Source organism: Pantherophis guttatus, chromosome 9, assembly GCF_059756535.1.
Source record: "Pantherophis guttatus breed Tessera chromosome 9, ASM5975653v1, whole genome shotgun sequence".
Classification (NCBI taxonomy): domain Eukaryota; kingdom Metazoa; phylum Chordata; class Lepidosauria; order Squamata; family Colubridae; genus Pantherophis; species Pantherophis guttatus.
The window spans coordinates 15,433,547-15,452,967 of record NC_142071.1 but is presented as its reverse complement, the minus strand read 5'-3'; the positions used below and the strand labels follow the sequence as shown (position 1 = coordinate 15,452,967).

General features: G+C 38.7%; 1 protein-coding gene across 1 annotated transcript; it reads left to right on the top strand.

The window, feature by feature from the left end:
* The first annotated feature begins 13 nt into the window (after positions 1–13).
* On the top strand, positions 14–18,089 carry LOC148112484 (uncharacterized). The gene is made up of 5 exons (XM_087875862.1): positions 14–107; positions 1,265–1,344; positions 1,794–1,815; positions 3,157–3,359; positions 16,838–18,089. Exons 1-5 carry the CDS (start codon positions 14–16, stop codon positions 17,051–17,053), a joined length of 615 nt encoding a protein of 204 aa, XP_087731988.1. The 3' UTR covers positions 17,054–18,089.
* The last annotated feature ends 1,332 nt before the right edge of the window (positions 18,090–19,421 follow it).

Genomic DNA, 19,421 nt, shown 5'->3' with positions numbered 1-19,421 from the left:
ATATGGGGCGGGAATGAGTGGGCGGGCCGAGCAGCCGGAAGCGGCAAGCGAGCCGGAAGAGGCAACCGGACAGGTGTGGGCGGGGCTACCAGGGATGATTGCTACTGGTTCGGTGAACCAATTCCAATAATCCATACCGGTTCACCCGAACTGGTTCGAACCGGTAGGATTTTACCCCTGCCTCAATTCCAATTCAACACCAATTTCTTTAAATTCTTGCATTGACAAGTTTTGCTCCAGTACACTTGAAGTGTTTGATTTATTTCAGGACACATGGAAGCAAAAAACACTCAGGAAAAAAGAGCAGTTTGTTAGTAACTGAAGGGAAGGGGAAAATTTAGGAACATTTATGAACAAGAATATTAAGACGAAGATTTAATGCACCCTGAAGAGGGTCTGCATAAGACAAATTGAATTCCTCAAGAAAACAAATCTCAGGCCAATAAACTCAAAGTCAGTGAATTAAGAAACGCAGTTGGAAGACTTCTACCTATTTGTGACCATTTTAGGTAATATCATGTCCAGTTCATATGGAACTTGCAGTGTCCCATATTTAAAGCCCTTTATTTCATGTGTTAAGGAGAATTTAATCTTTCCCTTAAATCACTCCTAAATATGGAAAAATAATAATAAGATATGCTCCTTGTGTGTCCTACCATAACCTAAATAAGGCTTTGGTATTGGGGTGTAGCTTAGAGTGGCATGAAATTAAATAATTGCTTCCAGACTGAATCCATCCTGACTAACTTTCAATCCTATTTAAACCCTTCATGGACATGAATGTTCAGATTTATTGTTTGTGACTAAACCATAGGAAAGCCTTCTCTGAAGGCTTTTTGTGTAAAATGAAACATTGCTTTTGGACAATAAAAGCTAAATTGGAGTATATGAAGCTGGGGAGGGGAGGGGTTGGATTGTGACTCTTGGCCACACCTGAGCCCTCAAAGGACAAAAGTGTCCTCTATGGTTGAGAAGATGTTGTACAACCATGCATTACAATTTGAAATGCAGTGCAGCAGATCCTGGGTTGTTTACTCAACTCTTGTGAGTAATTTGAGCAGGACAGATGTGATGTCATGCATTAGTTGAAGCAACGTCAGGGTGTGTTAACCTTGATTAGGAGGCATCAGCCGTTGGGGATAAGCAATACTGCAGAGTTAGGAAATTTTGGATAGACGGATGTAGTGATAGATGATCTCTGACAGTAGTCATGAGGTTAATTCCCAAATCATCCATGGGCACATGAGGTAACACCCTCTGATAGATATAAAATCTTATGTCAGTTCTAGAGATGAACAAACAGAAGGAATCTCCACCCCAAGAAGGAACATCTCCACAGGTATTGTCACCTGATTTATGGGGCTAGACTACCTGCTCCTAGGAGCAACTATCTATAGAGCAGAGGACATTTCATTTTCTGTCCAAGAGTCATTGATTTTTTTGGTACAATGGGACTAAATGATAACAGCTAGATCTCCTTTTAAGAAGCCCTTTGGAGAAGCCCTTGTATTTACTTGTTTAACTATATTTAGCTTGCTTTTCTATTTACCATTTTTTAAAAACACCTGTATGGCTTGTTTATATTTGTTCTGATTCTATTTTCCTTTCTTATATTTCAAGAGTTTTTTTTTTAAAATTAAAGCAGGGATGCAACTTATTAAAACCATGAATGAAGGTGAACATACATGTCCCAAGATAATGTTGCAGCATCCAATCTGGGTCGGTCAATGGGACTAGAGGTTTTCCAAGTCATACTTGGAAGATAAAAACTCTGGTCTTGGTGACCAACCCAGATTGGATTCTTATTAAAACCAGGTCAGGTAGGTTTGGGGGAAAAAAGAAAATAACTAAAAAAAAAAAAACTACAGCTCACAACACAATTTATAGTAAGTCAACACACACTGTCTTCTTGAAATCATAAGAAAAATTAAAAACTTTATGACACCAAATAATAATCAAGGAGCTTGAGTTTCCAAATGTATTGGACTGGTGCTGAAATCTGAAGTCTCTTGCCATCAAGTTAAAAGAACTTTAGATATTTTTATTCTGGAATGGCAGGGTTCAAAATATCTTAATAAACTTTCATTCACTACTCTCAAAAAATTTCCTGTAATGAATAAACCTACTTTGGATGGTGGTGATGGTTTTATTTGAAAGGTTTTGTCCTTTCAGAAGAGGGGAAATTGTAGCCCTAGATAATTTGGAATTTTGAAGAAAGGTAGGTCCTTTATAGCAGGCTTGGAATAACATAAGGATGCTATAAATTTCTCCTGAATTGTTATACATTTCCATCTTGATCACTGATAGCAATCTTCTGTTCCCTAATCAGTGGAATGACTTGTCTCCAGAAGTTATGGATCTCCAACACTGGATACATTACATCAGGGGTCACCAACCTTTTGGACCTCAGGGATCACTAAATTCATAATTTTAAATCCCGCGGACCCCTAATATAATCTGCCTAATGACCAGGTGGGCGTAGCTAGATGAGCATGTGACTGGGTGGGTATGACCAACTCGATGTCACTCGCATCGAGGGGCACCTTGCCGGCCCCTACTTGGTCCTTCCCTGCCAATCACTCCTTGCCTCCCCGCTCAGGCTCCTTAGGGCCCCAACAGGAAGCAGTTGTTGGAGCTAAGCAGCCACCATGAGAAGGAATTGGCAAAACAGCTGGCTCAGTTCAAATTGGATCTGACGGAGAAGGAAGCTCAGCAGAAGCACCCCACTGAGGACTAGGAGCATAGGCTTTCCAAGCAGAGGGAAGATCTGTGGGAGTGCAAAGCCAGATACTGGCACCTGGAGGCTCAGCGGGCTGAGATGGTCAACCAGTTCCAGGCCTTGATGCAGTCCCACTGAAGCAAGGCCCTCCAGCTCTTCGCCACCAGCGGTGCTTCCCTCCAGCCTTCACCCAAAACCCCATACCAGGAGGTTGAATTTCTGCCCCCCTCCAACCCACACAAAAAGACACCAAAGGGGGAGACTCTCTGTAGCAACACAAATGTTCATTGCACGTATCCGGCCCAGGGGTCTGAGGACCCCTGATTTAGTGCAACATAAAAAATGCAATTAATTTTTCAGTGGACCACCAAAATTTTCTCACGGACTACAAGTCACAGACCTTCAGTTGGTGACTTCTCCATTACATTGTATTTGAGAAAACCAACCAACCAACATTGTTCAGAAGATGTTTGATATTCTCCATCTTTTGTTTGCCAGGAATTTTAAGTTAAACTATTCCTTTCTTCTGAAGAACCTAGAGAAACTTGAAAAAGTAGAAAGGTTGGGGAGATGGCAAGTATGCCTCATAAGAAGTCTTGGGATGAAGAAGAGGCAGATTTATTTCATGATTCTAAACCAGGTGAGAAAAATGTAATTCTCTTTATTTTCTGTTTTGGAAACATTGCCCAATCATGCGTATGTCCTTAATGGATGGAATGGATTAATGCAATGGATGGAAACCAATCAAAGAGAGAACCAATTTAGAACTAAGGAGAAATTTCTTGAGAGTGCGAACAATTAAACAGTGGAAGGACTTGCCTCCAGAAGTTGTGAGTACTCTAACACTGGAGATTTTAAAGAAGTGATTGGACAACCATTTGTCTGAAATGGTACAGGGTTTCCTGCCAGAGCAAGGCGTTGGACTAGAAAACCTCCAAGGTCTCTTCCAACTCTGTTATTCATTTAATTATTTGGCCATTGTAAAAATGAGCTTAATTTTTTTCCAATCCTACGCAAACACAATCTTTAGGGTTTTTTTTACAGTAAAAACTTTCTTATGCTACTCTCTGGAGGAAGCTACCCTATACTAGAACAAATGCAAAATGTTGTGTACAATACATAGCAATAGAGCTGTCCAGCAAAAGTTTGACTTATTCATTAGTTGATTGTGTATATATATCAGGTAGATGGTCCATGGATTATTGTACATGTACTCTGGTTTTATGTTGCAAAAAGTTAATTTTAGATATGCAAATGGCCATAAATTAATCTTGTCCATTTTCTATGCTTTAGAAAATCTTCTTTATCTGTGGGAATGCAGTGGCCATAGTACATGTATAGACCAGTTTAACTGGTTGGACACTTGTATGGAGCTTAGCAATGAAATAATCAAACTATGAAAAGTGGGTTCATATGGATACTCTCTGAAGGGCCCAATTCATTCTTTCATTGTTTTTAACATAGGACGTGCCTGCAAAAGTAAAGATATCTCCTTGTATAAACATCCTGGGATACAAAGTAAAGATATCTCCTTGTATAAACATCCTGGGATACAAAGTACCTGAGATACAAAGTAAAAATATCTCTTATCTCTTTGTAAACACATTCCTGAGAATCAGATAACAGAGATGGGCCTCTCGCCTGGTAGTATCTGGTACCAAGCAGCCAGAGTTAGGTTTTGCTTTTTATCTTTACCATTGTTTTCCTATCTCTCGTATGTAATATGAGATGTGTGGCCATAATAACGCCTTCTGATGACGCTGTATTTTGGTAACTAATAAAAGAGATTGTAGCTCTTTGTTTGCTGCTCTCTCATCCCGAGAAACACCTGTCCTTGTGTCTTCTCTAATCTGGACCATACATGAGGAGCCCGCCAGGATGAATTCAACATCTGGTGTCCCCGACGTGATTCATGGATCGAGCACGTCTCTTGGCACCCTCATACTCATTCGGCTGGAAGAGCCTCTGCAAACCAGGGCCGGTCGTCTGCGAACGAAGCACCCTCCCATAAATCGTGAGTATGGGGGCAGAATTCTCTAGTTCTCCCAGGTTACGTACCTCCACAAACTTAGAGAATTGGCCAAGTCTTCAATTATTGTTTTAAAAAGATAACGGGAAAGTCCTGCCCATGAAAAGAATTTGATCTACCTTCTAAAATACTTTTGGCAATAAAAGGGCTCTTTAAAAGTGAATATGTGGAAGCAGATGGGAACATGCCTCCACAAACCTCCCCAGCCCTGAAAAATTTTTTGCACTCTGGAGATTAGTTATAGAGTGTTTTATGATACATTAAAAAATAAATAAATAAAAGCCTTCAGGACACTGTTAATAGTTCCTTTTCAGACTTTGTTGAGAGATTGCTCTCACGTTAAATCACCCACGCAGACGCACGGCATGAAATTAAGCATCAGCTCATTCTGAAGGAGTCAGTTACACCCCCATTAAGCAGAATTTAAAGAAACAGTTAGACAAAAAAAAGGGGGATGGATAGAATAAATTGCTGAAATGCTTTCTGTGTGTCTACCGGCTGCAACTTTGCACGTTTATTTGGCAGATATGATTAAAGTGTGTCAGGATCATCGTATAGATGACATTTAAATTGGAGCACAAAAAATACAACCTAATTGGCTTTTTGAAAATACAAAATGATTTATGTGTAAATGAATTGCACATTGCCCCAGAAAAAATACAACTGTATGCTTCTTATCTGTATAGGGCATAAACTATGTGCAATCTCTTTCTGCTCCGGCTTTTAAAGTTACCCAAAGTTAAATTTGCAACAATTACTGGATACTATTAATTGGGACTGCTCATATTTCTCTTTACCTATGCATTTACTTAGTCCATTATTTGAGTTATTGACTAAAAGAAAAAGCCAGGAGATTTAATTCTGTTTTAGAACAGCAAAAGGTACATTGCTTTATTTGTCTTATTACCATCTAAAAATGTTTTACCCTTTATTTAAGCTATTGCTGAAATTATAACCATGGGACGTAATCCACACTGTCGAAGAAATGGAACTGATCTAATAAATATTATTCTTTCTATCTCAAAATCTGACTTTTACTTTTGTCTTCGAATGATTCATCTCTTCAGTGTGCTCTAACTGACTATGTAAACTGTATTTCATATCATTTGCCTAAAGATCCTAGGTTTACTTGCTTAATGATTTTCTCCAGAGGAGCCACTGCTTACAAGGATACTCATGACGACATCTGGAAAGAATCTTACACTAATTGTCTGCGACTATCTTAGCTTTCACACTTTTTCTCAACAAGCTTTTAATTTGATCTCTGACTCTCAGTATGTTTCTCAGGCTGAAAAAATAAATAAATAAATAAATAAATTGTTTATTGTTCTTCCCACCCGGGGTTTAGCAGGAAATAAAATTAGAGCCTGTCTAAATGGGAAGACTCAGATAATTTGAACTAATCAACTTGAAGTGATTTCTGTTAAAAATATTTTGTTGATGTGCATCTATAATGATAGTGTGTGGAATTGATATGCTTGGCTGGCCAGCAAAAATTGACTGGGTTTGAACTTGAAACTGTGGAAAACCGGGCAATGGTTATGGGCCCATATCACTTTTTGTGATTATGACTGTTGCCTGAATTTTTTCACTGTTTTGGGAATAAACTAGTTCATTGAAATAATTTGAATGACTGATTCGCATGAAGGATGTATTATACAAAAGGTCTGATTGCAGTACAGATGTGAATGGGTGTGTATTGGATTGCATGAAATGTAATTTTGTGTATAAGCACTTTTTTTCTTTTCTCTCCCTGCCCTCCGAGGAGAAGGGAGGCTTGGTCTGTTTTAAAAAATTTTTCCTTTCCCTCACCCCCTCCTTTTTTCCCTGGGAGATGAGAGGCACGAAAGAGGGGGGGGGCTACTTTGTACTTTTAACCATTTTTTTTTCTCTCAGAGAACGAGCCAGAGAAAGGCGGGAGTGAAAGGGTGATATCTGATACCTGCCTTTGCAGAGCACTGAACGGCTCAGAATGCAATTTTGATTTTTTTCCTTCTGAACATTTTTGACGTTTTAAATACTTTCATACCCAATTCTATTTCAGAGCATTGACTCAAAATACTCCTTAATGTTTTTATGTCTACGTGCATTTTGCATACTTAACAGATGGCATGTTTGTTCTTTGTTTGTCTGTTGTTTGTTTGTTTATTTGTTTGTTTCTTTGTCAGCAGCAAAAACTGCTGCCATTTTTAGGAATTATCACAGAGATGAGTTAGAAATTACAATATGTAGACAGAGAGATAAAATACTTGGGACATTTAATTAATGAAAGAAAATAACACCTGAAAAGTTGAGGAAATTTTTAGGATTGACTGGATATTGTAGGCTGTGAATAGATAATTGTGCTATTTTGAATAAAGACTGGTATGCAAAGAACCCAGTGTTACAGGAAATGTAAGAGAGAGTTAGTGAAGGAAAGCAGAAAGTTGTCTTTTGGAAGTATGCTTGTCTACAAGGAGATTTAGAAGGACGATCAGATATTGGTGCAGAGAAGGAGTTGAATTGTTTAAGAGAAAGTTGGTTTGCACAGACGGGCTGGCTTGGAAGTCAGAATGGCAGTGAGAGAAGGACTTGAATGTTTAGTGTTATAAGGAGATTTGTTTATTGGAAGGTTATAGATATTGTGGGTAGCAGAGACAGAGATTGGAAGAGGGAAATGACAAAGCTGCAACTGCGCTTATGGTTATATCTTCCATCACACCATGGGACAGTCATGCCTATTTTCATCAAAATAAAAAGCATTAGCGAAACAATTTGGTCTCATGGCAGCTGAAGTGACTGCCATCATACAACAATGTCCTACCTGTAGTCAACAAGCTCATTCTATCCCTATGGGTGTAAACCCTAGAGGACTTAAAGCTTGTGAAATCTGGCAAATGGATGTAACTCAATACCTTTCCTTTGCCCCATGGAAATATTTGCATGTTTCCTTGGATACTTATTCAGGATTTATTATTGGCATTCCCTAAAAAGGGGGAAGCAACCAAACATGTAATAAATCATTGTATTCGGACTTCTGCATCGATGGGACGCCCAATTGAACTTAAAACTGACAATGGACCTGTGTACACCAGTACTGCCTTTGCAGACTTTTGTAACAAGTGGTTCATCACACACACATTTGGCTTATAAAATTGAAAGAGGAAAAATGCCTCGGCCTCCCATCCATGCAAAACAAACTCAATCTTTGTTTATATACTTTGAACTTTCTTAATCTGACTGGACAGCCTCCCACATCGGCTGCGACCTGTCATTTTTCTGCTTATCCATCAGCTGCCCTAAAACTGAAGGTCTATTTCCACCAACTACCTGATCCTGCATGGAGAGGACCTGCTGACCTTATTACCTGGGGCCATGGATATGCTGCTGTCCAGGACAATGATCGCATCATTTGGATTCCCAAAAAGACACGTAAGACCATTTCATTTACAACAAAAAGAAGGAGAAACCCCTGGTGCTGAGATTTAAGAGAAAAAACATCTTGCTAAGTCCTCCCGGCAACAGACTCTTAACGCAAGGTGGTGACCATCAGCTTTGCAGAACTACACCGGAAGTTGGTCCCCTGCGCACAGCAAATATTCATCAGGAGGAAACTACCTTCATATTGTACATATACATTTTAACACTTTCTTATACATATTAATATTAGTAGAATTGTTTTTCTAATTTTGCTAGTAATTTTGTTTCACACGTATAAGTGACTATGATTTGTTTATGGCCTTGGACATTGTTAGCTTTGGGACTCTCAAGTGACCATGTAAGAATGCTCCTGCCACAAACGCATTGTCTATGCACAAGGTCCTTACTTTCTACCTAAGTCTACTCCACCACCTAAGGTTCCCATATTGACATTTCCAGCTGAGGGGGGAGTGGATAAGGACAATGGGCCTCTGTAACAATTGCATAAAGGAGACTATATATCATGGATTCTGGAATTAAGTCACGATCTTGCATCTATTGCCCCTACATCTCATGATCCTTCATGTCAGCAGCCTCTACATTCAATCATGATGGGACAGTAAAAGACATTCAAATAGCTGCTAATCGGACAAACTCCACTACTCCTATTTCCTAAACCACACCCATCACTGACACTGGGTGGCTCATTAAAAACTCAGATATCCAGAGGCATCTTGCCCAATCTCGGGTGGCAATGAACTATTGGGATCTTCATTTATTAAATAACTGGACAGTATATATGTTCAACGAGACTATCAAGGTGCTGAAGCTGATGAATAAAGAACTGGCTGAAATCAGAGAGGTAGTCTTACAAAACCGATATGCCTTAGCTAAAGGAGGCGATTGTGCCCTTATACATTCACATTGTTGTGCCTATGTATCTGATTATTAGTATAACATCACTCACACCATAGAACATATGGAAAACTTGATCAAAAAACAATCCCTTATCATCCAATGGATCTGGCGCCATTGACACCTGGACTGCTCTTTGGTCATGGCTCCTGGATGGTTCTTGGTTGAAATCGATTATGCCAAATATTGTATCTATAATTGTACTGCTTGTTTTGCTTTGTTGCTGTATCCAATGTCTCCCCTCCCTTCTGCAAATATGCAAAGGTTTTATTCCCTCCAATAGGAAGGACGTCCTGAAAAGTGAAATCAAAGCCCTTCTGGAACTGGAGGAACAAATCAGGTGTGGTCAGAGGAGGTGCTCGAGACTTGCAAGATAGGGCTTCCAAGATAACTCAGAGGTTACAAACTCCTGACATGTGGTTTTCTTGGGTGTCTGGATTCGGATGGATTTACAATTTGTGTGAGTGATTTGTGGAAATGTACAACTCAGAAACTTGATGGCCTACCTCGCTTGACATCTCCTGGCCACTTTTCCACTAACTTTGTTCACCATAATAAAAGGATGGGTGAGCTAAAAACATTTCCAGAAACCAGATGGATGAAGAACATGTTGTCTACTGTACTCATGATCATTGCTTTGCTTATTTCTGTATGTTGTAGTATTCAATGTATTACTGCTTTGTTTGCTATGATGATAGACATGTTTCCCAGGCATAAAGAGAACATCATAATAACAATACAGCTGAACCTAGTTGCAAAAAACAAAAACAGAGGAAATGTGGGAATGCAGTGGCCATAGTACATGTATAGACCAGTTTAACTGGTTGGACACTTGTATGGAGCTTAGCAATGAAATAATCAAACTATGAAAAGTGGGTTCATATGGATACTCTCTGAAGGGCCCAATTCATTCTTTCATTGTTTTTAACATAGGACGTGCCTGCAAAAGTAAAGATATCTCCTTGTATAAACATCCTGGGATACAAAGTAAAGATATCTCCTTGTATAAACATCCTGGGATACAAAGTACCTGAGATACAAAGTAAAAATATCTCTTATCTCTTTGTAAACACATTCCTGAGAATCAGATAACAGAGATGGGCCTCTCGCCTGGTAGTATCTGGTACCAAGCAGCCAGAGTTAGGTTTTGCTTTTTATCTTTACCATTGTTTTCCTATCTCTCGTATGTAATATGAGATGTGTGGCCATAATAACGCCTTCTGATGACGCTGTATTTTGGTAACTAATAAAAGAGATTGTAGCTCTTTGTTTGCTGCTCTCTCATCCCGAGAAACACCTGTCCTTGTGTCTTCTCTAATCTGGACCATACATGAGGAGCCCGCCAGGATGAATTCAACATTTATCTTCCATTGATATCCCAAATTTGGGTTCTAACCTCTCTTTTTCTTTCTCTCTCTCTCTCTCTCTCTTTCTCTCTCTCTCACACATACACTTTTCCATTAAAAAAATAAACTCTGTAGAGCAATTCGGTTTTTTAAGGTTCCACTGGTATTGCCAATCTTCTTTAAAGTCCAATTTCAGCACAGGTTTGCATAGGTCTACTAAACAACAGTGTCTTTCAAAAAACATTAATTGTATGCAGTTCTATTTTTAAAGACCTTTCTAAAAGAAGACCTTTATTATTTCAAAATTGAATTGCAGCATTATATGGTTTATGACAGTGGTGAAATTCAAATTTTTTTACTACCGGTTTTGTGGGCGTGGCTGGGTGGGCATGGTGTGGCTTGGTGGGCGTGGCTGGGTGGGCGTGGCAGGGGAAAGATACTGCAAAATCTCCATTTCAACCCCACTCCAGGGGAAGGATACTGCAAAATCTCCATTCCCACCCCACTCCAGGGGAAGGATACTGCAAAATCTCCATTCCCACCCCACTCCAGGGGAAGGATACTGCAAAATCCCCATTCCCACCCCACTCCTGGGGGAAGGATATTGCAAAATCTCCATTCCCACCCCACTCTGGGACCAGCCGTTTCTCTATTTGCTGTTTCTCCGAACTACTCAAAATTTCCCCTACTTGTTCTCCAGAACCTGGAGATCCTCCTGGATTTCATCCCTGGTTTATGACCATAATACAGATTTGATTGACTGATTGATTGAATTGTGAGAGATCTCACAAAGGTTGATGGTTCGTTGAGGTGCTTCCAAGAAAAAGGCAGCACGCAAGGATGCAATCAAGTTGAATCTTTATTTAGGAATAAAGTAGAGAAAAATGAGTTCCCTGGCATGGAGGCATCCATGCCTGGATTGAGCCCATGGATCATTCCTGTAGGAAGCTAGAACAAGAACCGAAGAGCAGCCCCTGTGCAGGGGTTCTTATAGGGGCCCCTCCCTTACCAATGTGTGTGAGGGAGCCGGAGGACCATTAACTCTCCCCAATGGGGCTGCAGGGGCCGGAGCCTCTTGACCCACCAGTGGGATCAAAGGTGCCTCTTTGCTCCCATCTGGTGGCCTCTTAAGAAACTGCCATGGCTGGCACAAAACACCTAACAATTCCCCTTCTTGCCAGCCAATGACAGGTACCAGTGAGTATGTGTGAGGGGGCATATGTGACAGGTACCAGTGAGTATGTGTGAGGGGGAGGTGTCATAGACATGCAGATGCATCATACACGTTTACAGGACCAAACACAAATGCTTGCACAGAAGGTTGTGTCGGTCAATAGGCACAGGATTTGTGAACAGGTCAGCTAACTGGTCGGTTGTGTTACAATGTTTGATATGTACAAACCCCATTCTGGCAAGCTATCTGAAATTTTTGTAGTGGATGTCTATGTGGGACATATGTTCATGGGGTACGAATCAGGAACTAAGGGATATCGTTTCATAGATAAAAACAACCATTTCATTGTGTCTAGATCTGCTGTGTTCCATGAACACTCTAATTGGTCCAAAATACATCTTAACAAATTATGCCCCGACTCAGAGAACACTACACCCACTCACAAAAAACTGAATTCACCAGTTACTGAGCCCAAGGTCATAAAGACAGGCAAACACAATTACCAAAAGGAAATTAATGAGGAATGGAAAAAAGGGCATCCTATCTTAAAAGTAGACCCATTAACTGAGAAGGAAGCAAAGTTTATGCAAGGTGATGAATCTCCTCCTGATAGGCCCATTAGATCAAGTAGAGGTACAATTCCTAAAAGATTTGATGACTACATACTATCTCTCAATGCCAAAAAATTAACACCCAATACGTATGATGACATACTTAAATTACCTCTAGAAGAGAAAACTAAGTGGGAGGAAGCAATGAAAAAGGAGATGGATAGTTTGAAGGAACTAAACGTGTACTCACCAGCAGATCCCCCCACAGATTTTAATTTAATTTAATTTAATTTCCAATTTATATACCGCCCTTCTCCCTGAGGACTCAGGGCGGTGTACAGCCAAGATAAGAACATAGAATACAAATATTAAAAACAGTTAAAAATATATATAAATTTGGCCCGAAAGTTAAGAAGTCACAAACTGATTAAAAGAATTTAAAAATTTCTTTTTAAGCCAGCCCGGCTTGCTGGAAAAGATGGGTTTTAAGGGCACGATGGAAGGCATTGAGGTCATGGATTCTCCTTATCTCAGGGGGCAGCTGATTCCAGAGAATAGGAGCCCCCACAGAGAAGGCCCTCCCCCTGGGGGTCACCAGCCTACATTGTTTGGCTGATGGCACCCTGAGGAGGCCCTCTCTGTGGGAGCGCACGGGTCGATGGGAGGTCGTCGGTAGCAGCAGGCGGTCTCGCAGATAGCTAGGCCCTAGACAGATAAGTCCCCCATTGGTACTAAATGGATATTTAAAATCAAGGAGCTAGAAGATGGCAAATTCCTGTATAAAGCTAGGTTAGTAGCTCAAGGATTTGCCCAAAGATTCCCTGATGACTATGAAGACACATACTCTCCTACTGTTAGAGCAGAGAGTGTAAAGACTGCATTAGTACTAGCTTCCATTTTAAATTTAGACGTGTATCAGTTTGATGTACAAACTGCATATCTACATGCTAATCTTGATAAGGAAATATATGTAAAGGCACCCCCAGGAAAGAATACAAAAAAGGGAGAAATTTGGCTGTTAAATAAGAGTCTATACAGATTAAAACAATCTGGTAAACGATGGTATGAACGTCGGTCAAAAATACTTAAAGATATGGGTTTTATAGCTACTTCATCGGATCTATGTTTTTTCACTAAAAGAAAGAATAATTCTATTGAATATGTACTAATCTATGTTGACGACATATTGCATTTTAGACATGATAAAATCAAATGTGATGAATTTGCTGAACAATTGGGTAAACATTTCAACTTAAAAATATTAGGAAAAGTAAACAAATATTTAGGAGTCCAAATTGATAAAACGGATAAGGGGTTCAAATTGTCCCAAAAAGAAAAAAATATAGAACTTATACAAAAGTGCAATATGATAAACTCAAAAACTTGCGAGACCCCCATGTCAACTAATTTCACTAGAAACATGCACGATGAACACGAGCCATTTAAAGAAAACACTTTGTATAGATCTATTATTGGATCATTACTGTATATTTCTAATTGGACCAGACCGGATATCACTCTTGCTGTTAATCTATTGTCAAGACACGTAAGCAACCCTAGTATATATCACTGGGAAGGAATCAAAAGAATTCTAAGGTATCTAAAATTTAGTGCTGATGTCTGTTTATATTTAGAACCATTCATTACAGAAAAGCCCACTTTAACCTGTTATGCTGATGCAGATTGGGCTGGAGACCCAAAAAGTCGAAAAAGTACCTCCGGTTATGTTTTCCTTATAAATGGTTGCACGATACATTGGTATACTGGCAAACAAAATTTAATTGCCACCTCTACAGCAGAAGCCGAATACGTTTGCCTATCTAAAGCAGTCAATAACCTAACCTGGTTTGATGATTTGTTGTCTAATATATGGGCTGAACCCATTTATCCCATTATCATCAATGAAGATAATAAAGCAGCAATAGATATATCAGCTTCCGAAGCAATAGGCCAAAGATCTCAACATATCGATATCAAATATAAACATGTGAGACAATTAACGAGTATAGGATTTATTAAAGCTGTTCATTGCGATAGTAGTGAACAAATTGCTGACATTCTCACTAAACCCTTAGCAACCAAACAACATGTATATTTAATTTCTAAATTTAATGTACATATCTAAAAACAATAATTTATTATTAGTTAGGTATTTTAGAGGGGGATTTGTTACAATTGAAAATACCTAACCTGTTTTCTGTAAATATGTATATTTGTATATATGTTATTGTGTGATGTCACTATGCTCCTTGCCATTGGTCCCTACTTACCTTTTGCCCCGCCTCCTCTGTATATAAGTTGTTGCTCCTGTCAGAACCCCAGCGGTCCAAATGTAATCCTGAGGAAGACAATAAATAAATAAATACCCTTGTTATAAGAAAGCCTCCAGTCTATTAAATTGGGCCTAACCAGAATAATTAAACAAGCAACAGATATTGTTTTGAATTTCATGTTTATTTATTTGTAGTGACTCTGCCAGTACTTCCGTCATGAGGTTACAGAGATCTTCTTCTTTGCTTTCTTTTATATTCTGAAATCTTAGGTAGAATGAAGATCTTTCTAACTCTAAATAGATTATAGTCTCTTCAAGCTCTCTATTTGCTGCTGGTAATTTCTCCTCCGTGTCTTTCAACTTCTTTTTGGTTTGTTCTGTTCTTGCCTCTACTATTTTAATTTTTTGCTTATTTTTTGCTATTGTTTCTTGAATCTTTTCCATTCTGTCATCCAATTTTTTTATATCTCCCTTTACTTCACCCACTTCTCCTTTCATTTCTTCATGATTGTTGTTCATGGACTCCTGTGTTTTCATCATTACTTCCTGTATCATGTTTAATGCTGTTTGTATATTCTGTAGTGTTGGAACTGATCCTAATTTCTCAGTATTTGGCATGTCCGTTATTAATTTTGGGGCTGCCTTCTTTACTGTTTTTGTAACTGTGGATGTGTTTGACATTTTAAGTAATTGAAAAAAGTTGTTCCACCAAACCATAAAGAATTTAATTCTATGTTGTGAGAAGATCTACCTAGATCACTGCCCCAGTTTTATCTCTCCAAAAGTTATACTGAGTAAAGTGCAAATTTAATCTGATAAACTGTAAAATCTATTTTCTAAACACCATTAATATACCAATCAACTATTGTATACAGCAATATTTTTACCTATTAAAGTTAAACATATTATATCTTAAATTAATCTACAATTTCTTCCAATTCAACTTATATAGTAGGCAAATAAGTAAAGCCAAATCTATAATCAATATATAAAAGAGTAAATGTTTCATAAGTAAGTATCAGTATATAGATGGGGGAAGGGGGAAAATTAATATGTTAGAATATATTTGATAGGAGATATATAGATATATAAATATATAAAAGATGTAAAAGATAGGCAATTAATTTATATTTAAGTCCAGTTCCAGAGTTATCACCCAGATATTCAAAGGTTTTTTCTTCTTTTTTTAATACTTAATTTTATGCTTTCTGAGTTCACTACTGCTTTTCGTTTCTCCAAGGTGAAAAATGGCTGCTGTCAATAGATTGCACAGTCACTGTCCCTTCTCCACAACTTCTTTGTCTCTTTCTTTTTTCTTTCCAAGTGAAATCTTTTTTGATCTGCTCTCAGCATTAATCTCACAATACTGTCTCTTTTGCATCAAATCTTCCAATCTTTAAACACAGCTGTCTTTCAGATCACCATTCACAATACACAAAACACTTTCATTCTAAGTCTATTCAACACTGTCTCTTTCTGCTTACTTTTTTCTTTTCCACTCTCACCACTTAGGCGCCGTTTTTCACACTTTGGAGCCTCACTCAGTCACTTCTAGTCAGATTTCCTCGACTTACAGAAGTAGTATGGTATTCTATTTTGCTTAAACTTTTACTGCCGATACCTCCTGCTGTTTTTCACCCTCTTGCTATTTACTCAGGCCATCACACCTCTGGACCTAGCCAAAGAAGCAGCTGATCTATTCCATGCTGGATTTCGGGGAATCCACCCTCCACCCAGTCACCTCTGAGTGTTCCCTTTTCTTTTGCTGTCCTCTATTGGATAAAAAGAGCGGAGTCCCATCTTCCTACACCAAACCAGCATGACATCACCACAGAAGTCTCTTATTTTATATATTTCTTGATACATGATTTCTCTTGACAAGATTGATGAATGGGTTTTTTGGTTCTGCAAGAGATTGTAACCTTGTGGGTGGTCCTTGGTGCTCTCTGAGCTTGCTTGTTTTCATGCAGACATTTCATTACTCTAGACTAGCACTGATGATGTTACCTAGTTTGGGTAATGAAACATCTGCAAGAAAACAAGCAAGTTTAGAGAGCACTGAGGGCAGTGGTGGGATTCAGCCAATTTGCACCACTTCAGAAGAACCAGTTGTTAACTTTCTGAGCAGGTTGGTGAACTGGTTGTTGGAAGAAATCATTAGGGCAGAGAACCAGTTGTTAAATTATTTGAATCCCACCACTGACCGAGGGCCCCTCATGGATCGAATCTCTTCCTGGACACTTAGACATTAAATAAAGTTTAATGGCTGACTTGTGTTATTTATAAGTAAAAATGGAAAACATGAATTCTATCTCGATAGACCCTAGAAATCTTCTAATGGGCTGATAATGATCATTTATGCAACTTGTAACCAGGTTGCCCTAGTGTTCCTACATAACTTCTTTCTCATGGTCTCTCCCTTTTTTTCCTAGGAGAAAGATATTATGGATCTTTACAGAGATCCAAAAAACGCCAAAGCTTTCACTTTTTATAGTAAGAGCGCTGGCAACGCTGCTACCTGCTCTTTTGAATCTGCAGAGTTTCCGGGTTGGTTCCTCAGCACTTCTTCAGAAGCAAAAAAGCCTATTGGTTTGAGTCAAGAAGGAGGACCTCAGAACATCCTGTTTTACTCTGAAAGAAAATCATGAGTCAGAAACACTGTTCTGCATCTATGTTTCTAATAGACCTTGTGTATACAAATTGGAATGGAGCCAGAATGTATGATTAGGCCAATGAGTAGACTTAGATAGTATCCTTTTTGCAATAAAAAAACTTTGGAAGAACTATGTCATATTTGGGTAAGGTGACCAGACGTCCCGCTTTTGGCGGGACAGTCCCGCTTTTGAGCAATTTGTCCCGCGTCCCGCGGCGTTTCAAAAAAGTCCCGATTTTTCTTGAGCCCCAGCTGATGGCTAGAAGAAAAAAAAACTGTTTAAACTCTTGCCCGGGGCTTCAAAGGGCCGCCCTACAGGCAATCAGTGTAAAGCAGTTTTTTTTTCCCCTAGCTAAGCTTCAGAAACGAAACCGAAACCAGGGTCTTTGGTGCAGCGTGACAAAATGAGGCAGAGAGAGATTTATTTTTATTTTTATTTTTCCTCCCCAAAAAAGGTAGGTGAAAAACTGCAAACAATGGGAAATTTAGGAGGAGAGTTCAAGATTTTAAAACACAAAGGAAAAAAAGCTGTATTTAACTAGGGAATTGTAATAATTGAGATACTATTAATTGTATATTGTGTTGAAAGCAGAAATGGTTAAGTTGTGGTTCGGAGGAATATATGGGAGAAATTATTTGGTTTATTATTATTGGTAAATATAATTAACTGATTTGTAAGAAATTGGATTGCATGGAAATAATTGGAATATTCATGTTCATATTGATTAATATACAAAAAAGATAGTTTTATAACTAATTGATTTATATTAAAATGTTGAATTTGTATTAAACAACTGTATTACATAATTACATAATTAAACAATGCGAGGATGGATATAAAAATAGATGACAATGGGAAGGGGTATAATATAGAATAGAAGGGAAAAATTGAATTTGATTAAGATTAGAGATGAGGATGAAGGGTAATATTGGTTTTTTTAAAAAAATAGATGAGGAATAAATATGGCAAAAAGGAAATATAGAAATTGTAAATTTAATTGAAGTGACTAAACACTGTTTAAATTTGTGAACCGGCCAAATACTCTGTTCAAAGAAAATAAATTGTATGTTTGTATGTGTGTTTCTAATTACTGCTATTTATTCTATTACTGCTATTTATTATTTATTTGTTCTCTTTTATTCTTTAAAGTTTAACCATTCATTCTTTATCTTAATATCTTTATATTTGTTTGGGGTTGGCTTTCTTCCCTTTCATCTTTTTTATTGTACAGAAATCTTTCTCCTCAAACCTACCACCTCTCTCTTTTCTTTCCTTCTTACTTTCTCTTCCCCCCACCCTCTTTTTCTCCTCCCTACTTCCTCTTTCTTTCTCCTTCTCCTCCTCTCTTCCTCCCTCTCTTACCCTCACTCCTACTCTAATTTCCATTCCTTCATCCCTCTCTATTGCTGTAATCCTTTAATGCATATGGACTACTCACAGGGCTGAAAAAGTTATTTTTGACTGGTCCTCACACTTTTGACCAGTCCTCGAACTTATGACTGTCCTCACATTTTACATTTTTGCCCTATCTTGTCATCATGGTGAAGAGAAGCAGTTGTGAAATGAGTGACATGGTTGTTAAGAATGCTGCATGGGCATAAATGTGAAGATGGTCATAAGTGTGAGGACCAGTCAAAAGTGCGAGGACCTGTCAGAAATGACTTTTTTCAGCTCTCTGGTTAGTCCTTTTGTGCATATGGACTACTCAGAGGGCTGAAAAAGTTATTTTTGACTGGTCCTCACACTTTTGACCAGTCCTCGAACTTACGACTGTCCTCACATTTTACATTTTTGCCCTATCTTGTCACCATGTTGAAGAGAAGCAGTTGTGAAATGAGTGACATGGTTGTTAAGAATGCTGCACGGGCATAAATGTGAGGATGGTCATAAGTGTGAGGACCAGTCAAAAGTGTGAGGACCTGTCAGAAATGACTTTTCAGCCCTCTGAGTAGTCCCTATACACATAGCCATGGCCACCCGGTCACATGACCAGGTAGCCACGCCCACCCAGTCACATGACCAGCTAGCCACGCCCACAAAATAAGCCACGCCCACAATGTCCCTCTTTACCAATGCTAAAATCTGGTCACCTTATATTTGGGGGAAGGTGAAATACATCTTATGGATGAAATGGACTTGGTTATATGGTCTTTATTTCTGTAGAACAATATGCTTTCGAACAGTAGGTTTGTTTGCCCATGTGAATTAATTTGGTTGGCTGAGAGTAAGGAGAGTGATCTTTTGGTAACGAGATAGCAATAGCAGTAGCAATAGCACTTAATCTTACAGTATATACCACCCCATAGTGCTTTACAGTATTCTCTGGGCAGTTTACTAAGTCAGCATGTTTCCACCAACAATC